This window comes from Salvelinus namaycush, unplaced genomic scaffold (assembly GCF_016432855.1).
Source record: "Salvelinus namaycush isolate Seneca unplaced genomic scaffold, SaNama_1.0 Scaffold1256, whole genome shotgun sequence".
Classification (NCBI taxonomy): domain Eukaryota; kingdom Metazoa; phylum Chordata; class Actinopteri; order Salmoniformes; family Salmonidae; genus Salvelinus; species Salvelinus namaycush.
In genome coordinates, this window is record NW_024057960.1 from 68,999 (window position 1) to 75,598 (window position 6,600).

Genomic DNA, 6,600 nt, shown 5'->3' on the forward strand with positions numbered 1-6,600 from the left:
CCTAACCCCTATCCCCTCCTCTCATAGGTACTTACCCCTATCACCTCCTCTCATAGGTACCTAACCCTATCCCCTCCTCTCACTAGGTACCTACCCCATCACCTCCTCTCATAGGTACCTAACCCTATCCCCTCCTCTCATAGGTACCTTACCCCTATCCCCTCCTCTCATAGGTACCTAACCCTATCCCCTCACTCTCATAGGTACTTACCCCTATCACCTCCTCTCATAGGTACCTAACCCTATCCCCTCCTCTCACAGGTACCTACCCCTATCACCTCCTCTCATAGGTACCTAACCCTATCCCCTCCTCTCATAGGTACTTACCCCTATCACCTCCTCTCATAGGTACTTACCCCTATCCCTCCTCTCATAGGTACTTACCCTATCCCCTCCTCTCATAGGTACTTACCCCTATCCCCTCCTCTCATAGGTACTAACCCTATCCCCTCCTCTCATAGGTACTTACCCCTATCCCCTCCTCTCATAGGTACTTACCCCTATCCCCTCCTCTCATAGGTACCTAACCCTATCCCCTCCTCTCATAGGTACTTACCCGTATCCCCTCCTCTCATAGGTACCTAACCCTATCCCCTCCTCTCATAGGTACTTACCCCTATCCCCTCCTCTCATAGGTACTTACCCCTATCCCCTCCTCTCATAGGTACTTACCCCTATCCCCTCCTCTCATAGGTACCTACCCTATCCCCTCCTCTCATAGGTACCTAACCCTATCCCCTCCTCTCATAGGTACCTAACCCTATCCCCTCCTCTCATAGGTACCTTAACCCCTATCCCCTCCTCTCATAGGTACTTACCCCTATCCCCTCCTCTCATAGGTACCTAACCCTATCCCCTCCTCTCATAGGTACCTAACCCTATCCCCTTCTCTCATAGGTACTTACCCCTATCCCCTCCTCTCATAGCTACTTACCCCTATCCCCTCCTCTCATAGGTACTTACCCCTATCCCCTCCTCTCATAGGTACTTACCCCTATCCCCTCCTCTCATAGGTACCTAACCCTATCCCCTCCTCTCATAGGTACCTAACCCTATCCCCTCCTCTCATAGGTACTTACCCCTATCCCCTCCTCTCATAGGTACTTACCCCTATCCCCTCCTCTCATAGGTACCTAACCCTATCCCCTCCTCTCATAGGTACTTACCCCTATCCCCTCCTCTCACAGGTACCTAACCCTATCCCCTCCTCTCATAGGTACTTACCCCTATCCCCTCCTCTCATAGGTACTTACCCCTATCCCCTCCTCTCATAGGTACCTAACCCTATCCCCTCCTCTCATAGGTACCTAACCCTATCCCCTCCTCTCATAGGTACCTAACCCTATCCCCTCCTCTCACAGGTACCTAACCCTATCCCCTCCTCTCATAGGTACTTACCCCTATCCCCTCCTCTCATAGGTACTTACCCCTATCCCCTCCTCTCATAGGTACCTAACCCTATCCCCTCCTCTCATAGGTACTTACCCCTATCCCCTCCTCTCATAGGTACCTACCCCTATCCCCTCCTCTCACAGGTACCTACCCCCTTTCCCTCCTCTCACAGGTACCTACCCCTTTTCCCTCCTCTCACAGGTAGCTACCCATTTTCCCTACTCTCACAGGTAGCTACCCCTAGCCCCTCTTTTCACAGGTACCTACCCCTAGCCCCTCCTTTCACAGGTACCTACCCTTATCCCCTCCTCTCACAGGTACTTACCCCTTTCCCCTCCTCTCATAGGTACTTACCCCTTTCCCCTCCTCTTCTTGTAGGTCTTTCTAAAAACATTATTCCCATGTCCCTTGTTATAGGTACAAATATCCATTCCAGATCCACTTAGTGAGAAATACTACTTAGATACTTCCAAATTCTTGGATCATATTTTGTATTTTGTTACCATGTACTATTCATTTCTGTTGTGCCTTCTGCAGGTCCATGACTTCCTTGCTGAGTGAGGATGAAGAGCGATATGTCTCCTCACCTGAGGGTGGTGATAGAGAGATGAGACACAGACCCCACTCAGCACCACTGAGATCTGTGTTTGGAATCTCTGAGGATTCTGTCTTCAACATGGTCCAAAGCGGCCAGTCGCAGAGTGACATCGTACTGTCGTCCAGTTGGAGTAGACGGGAGAAATACAGACCTGTCAAAATACCAACGGACACCAGGTTTATGATGGGTATTGTAGAGTTGGTTATGAACCTTCTCAACTCCAGATTGGCTGAGCTAATGCGAAGTCTCAGTCAGGGAACTCTAGGTCCGCTGTCTGGTAGTATCTCAGCAAGTCAGCAGTTTGCCAAGAGATGGTAAGCATGGTGTCTGCTAAGATGTATTCCCATGCCATAGAGCATATTGCGCATGGCCACAAGTCTCCCCTTGAGTTAGAGAGGGAGCTTGAGGCCATATTGGGTCCTCTGGCTGGACAGGTTATAGTCATCATCATAGATAGCATCTTCAAGGCTAAAGCCAACGGAGGAAACAAGGAGCGAGCGACCAGCCCCTTGACCTATTTTCTCACTGCCATTTCGGCAGAAGTACAAAGCCTAGTTGTTCAGAGATCGGCTAGTAGACCGTCCACCAGACTGTCCAACAACGACCCACTGCTGAACATTTCCAAGTCAAAGGTCTTAAGATCAGTTCTGCTCAAAATGGCAGAACTCTTTGGTCAAGGTCCAAGTGAAACCTGTCTAGTTCCACTAGTCCAGAGTCAGTCCGACAACTCTATTTGCGACTGGACTCTGAATGCAGGCACCATTCATCCAAGTCAATTTCTGTCCAACAACAGAATGACAGAAGTGTCATCCGATGTTGTGGATCTTGTACTTGAGGTTTTTGGGATAACAGGATTTTTGGATAGCAGGAGCCCGTCAAGGCCACAGAGTGCCTGCTCCTACAACTCAGCTAGTGGAGCAATAGACATGAGAGCTCTTGCTGGGGACTTGGTCAGACAGGTGTCTGTTCAAACTCAGACCCTTTGTCTCTGAGAGTCAACTCTCCACCATGTCCATGACAGATCTGTCATCATCTATTTCTGACTCCACCTTGAAGCAGTTGTGTTGTAGCGCTGCTGTTGCTGCAGCAACTGTCTGTCAAGCAATCAAAACGGAGCTCGAGAGCCAGAGACCTACCAACCTGTCAGCCAGAGACCTACTATCGTCTCTGGCAGAGACCATTGAGGACATGGATATCTCTGACGTCCTCCAGGGCCCGTCGGCCATTTTGGAGGAGGCTGCTATGATAAAGCACCCAGAGATGTCCACCTCGATAATATACAGGTCTTTGCTTCTCGACTCATCTCTCGCCTCCTCTAACATGGTCACTGAGAGCATTATCTTCAACAGTCCACGCCCATCAGAGGAGAATGTGAGTATTCAGAAGGTGCTCCCTGCTGATAAAGTTGACATCCTCCATGGTCAACCAGTGGAGGGAGTATATCGTCAAAGCTGAGCAATGCATCACTCAGGTCATTCAGGATGCAGCTGTGACATATACTGGCATGCTGGATAAAACTGACACTTGTGGGAAACTGTCGGAAGTTCTGTCTGTCTGTGTTTCCACGGAGAATATTGAGGAAGCATCCTCTGATCTATTTGGTGGAATTATTTCCGACCTGCATGAGGTATTTGAGGTCAATAAGGCCTCCATGCGTACGAAATCAGGTCGCAAAATGTTCTGGGTGGAAGTGAGTTCAGGTTCCCAGAAGATTTATACCAAAACCCTGGACAAACTGAGGAAGCTTTTCACCTCTCACCTTCTCACTGAGGGAAAAAATACTCCTGTGCAAATTGAGCTCTATGACACTGGACTACTTGTAACTGAGACCACTGTGGAGGTATCTCCTGTACAGAAGACAGACAGTAATACCTCTTCTATGTCCTCAGCCTCAGCCCACCAGCTCACCCTCGACACCTGCACTAAAGGGGTCATCAAACAGGTGATCTCGGTGCTGAGGTTGGAGACTTCAAAGGAAGACCACTTCGCTTCCGTTGGGGAGAACACGTCAAATGCGTCCTTCGACTTCAACCAGAAGTTGGACTCGATACTTTCGAAATTGGAGGACCTCACCATTTCGAGTGACGTGACGTCAGCCAAGATTGCCACGCTCACGCGATCTCGTAGTGCAGCCAGCAGAACCTCTAACATTTCCATCCAGAGCTTTCACAGTGCTGAGTTCCCGAGCTAAGGCCAAACAGATTGTGCGTGAGGCCATTCTCAGAGCTGCTAGCGAAGCCAACTGTTCTTTGCCACAGAGCATGCCTAGCATCACCTTCTCACACCATGTGGTTTCTACAACTGAAGATATAGTGAATATGGTCATGCAAGACCTTGAAAGTGTATCCCAGTACACAGTGGAGGACGCAGACTCCTTCCCACTAGGAGAGAAAAAGCTGCAGTCCCAGCTCAATCCCAGAGTTGTCTTTGACAACTCATTTTTTGCTGCTCAAATCATGTACCACAGAGTAAAGGATAGACTGAACGTCTTTTTGTCTTTTCCACCCGTGTCAGTCACCACAGCCAAAGATGTGCTGGACTTCAACCCTGTGGAGACACTCAGATGCTCGAAGTCCCCTGACACTGCTCTTCTTAAGGACAGAAGCCGCCCGCCGTCTGTGAGAAGTGAGAAGCCATTTTCAAAAGTCAGTTTGACTAAGAGGTTTAAAGCCCTTGTGTCTTCGAGTGGCTCCTCCACAGACCACCATGTAATTGACACATGCAGTGAGGATGTCAGTCTGCCCACCAGGAGTATGTCAGTTGTGAGCGACACCAGTTTGAAGAGCGCCTCTCCTCTCCATGGTTGTGGATTGAGTGAAAGTTGTGAACCTCTTGTGGCTCTACAAGACGGAACAGTGGCATTCAGCCAAGAAGGCTTTAGCAAAACTGCAAAGAAGACACTCAGCTTGATCCTAAATGTGATCAAGTGCAGATTGGCCAACTCTGAGAGTTCATCTGTTGGGAAGAATGCAAGTGAGGAGTGTCTGATAGCCACTAACATGTTAGACTCTCTACTGGAGAGCCTTGACCTGTTGCCTGACATGAGCGCTGCCGATGAGATCACAAGGACAGAATGCCATACCTCTAACGCAATGGACAAGACAGGTTCACAGTCAGCGCTTGTGAGCCAACAAGAAATTACATATCTGACACCGGTATCATAGTGAAAACTATAATGGACACATTGAAGACAGACGACCCAGAGATGACTTCAGCAGAAGAAAATCTGGATAGGCTTCTGTCAATTGAAGCCCTTCAAGATGCGTCTGGCAACCTGATCGCAAAGGTCCATGGTCTCATTCAGGAGATAACCATAAGACGCCAGCTTCAATCCATGACTGGCCACAGAAGCCTCTCTCAACCAGCGCTGCCAAATCCAGCACTGAGGAAGCTGTCAAAGGACGATGCGTCAGAGCTCGTTTACAGCTTTGCCCACACTTCTGTTAGCAGACTCCTGGGGCAGTGTTTGGGTAGGCCTATGCCACCCACTGCTGACAGGGTTTTGGATCAGGTCATCAAGTTGATGACAGACATGGTGATGGACAGTCTGACTGATCTGTCCAAGTCTGCAATGGAGGGTGGTAAGTGAAAGTACCTCTTTTCATCTGCATAGGACTTCATTGTAACATGATGCTCAATACATTGCGTTTTATGATGTGAACTTTGCTGGTTGTGTCCAAAATGGCACCTTCTTCCATGTTTAGTGCACTACTTTTGACCAGAGCCAGACCCTATGGGCCCTGTTCAAAAGTTGTGCACTATAAAGGGAAGAGAATGCCTTTTGGAACGCAGTGACTGCTTTCCATTGTTGCGTCCTCTTCTCCCAGTTATTGTACCCAGGTCAGTCACACCAGCTTGCTCTTCTTATTTAGACACCAGCAATGCCGCAAGTGACATCACTCATGGCGTTGTGGCTGACCTTAATGCTACTGAGGAATTCCCTGCCAGGGGCCTTAGCCCGGCTGATGTAAAGGCTGACGGCATGGCCTCTGCCAAGAGACTAAGAAGAACAGGAAGTGGCGCTTCCTACCCAAAATTGGCAAGATTCCAAAGATCAGGATGAAGGTAGGGGGCTCTGGGGCTGAAATGTACCCTACAGATTCACTACACCTATTGTCTCTCAGCATTAGAACAATGCTGTTGTCATTGTCTTTAGGAGGTTGAGTGAGGCCGCTGTAATACAATCCTAATACACATGGGAGAGAGTCAAGTCTGTGTCCCAAATTGCACCTATTCCCTATATAGTGCACTACTTTTGACCAGAGCACTATGGGCCCTTGTCAAAAGTAGTGCCTTACGTAGCCAATAGGGTGCATTTAGGGATGCATACCATATATTTTACACAGGCTCAGTTGTCCTGATGTGTTTGTCAACAGCTGTTCAAGACAAAAGGGGAACCGAAGAGCACCCTGAACAGGATGCGCTGCCTACCAGACTCGTATTTCACAGAGTAAGTGATAAGCATCGATAATGTCATATTGATGTATCACCCTATGGCCAGCTTGTTAAAACAGTGACTACAGATACAGGTGGACAGACAGACGGATAGACAGGCAGACAGACAGACAAACACACACGTTCATTTTCTGATTATGAAATATTCTTATCAC

The 6,600-nt window shown here is 48.7% G+C and overlaps 1 protein-coding gene across 1 annotated transcript; it reads left to right on the top strand.

Annotated features, from left to right (window-relative positions):
• Positions 1–5,146: 5,146 nt before the first annotated feature.
• On the top strand, positions 5,147–6,440 carry LOC120036229 (the record flags this gene model as incomplete). The annotated part of the gene is made up of 3 exons (XM_038982709.1): positions 5,147–5,571; positions 5,863–6,029; positions 6,367–6,440. Coding segments are annotated over exons 1-3 (647 nt in total), but the record flags the coding sequence as incomplete, so codon positions are not given.
• Between the last annotated feature and the right edge of the window lie 160 nt (positions 6,441–6,600).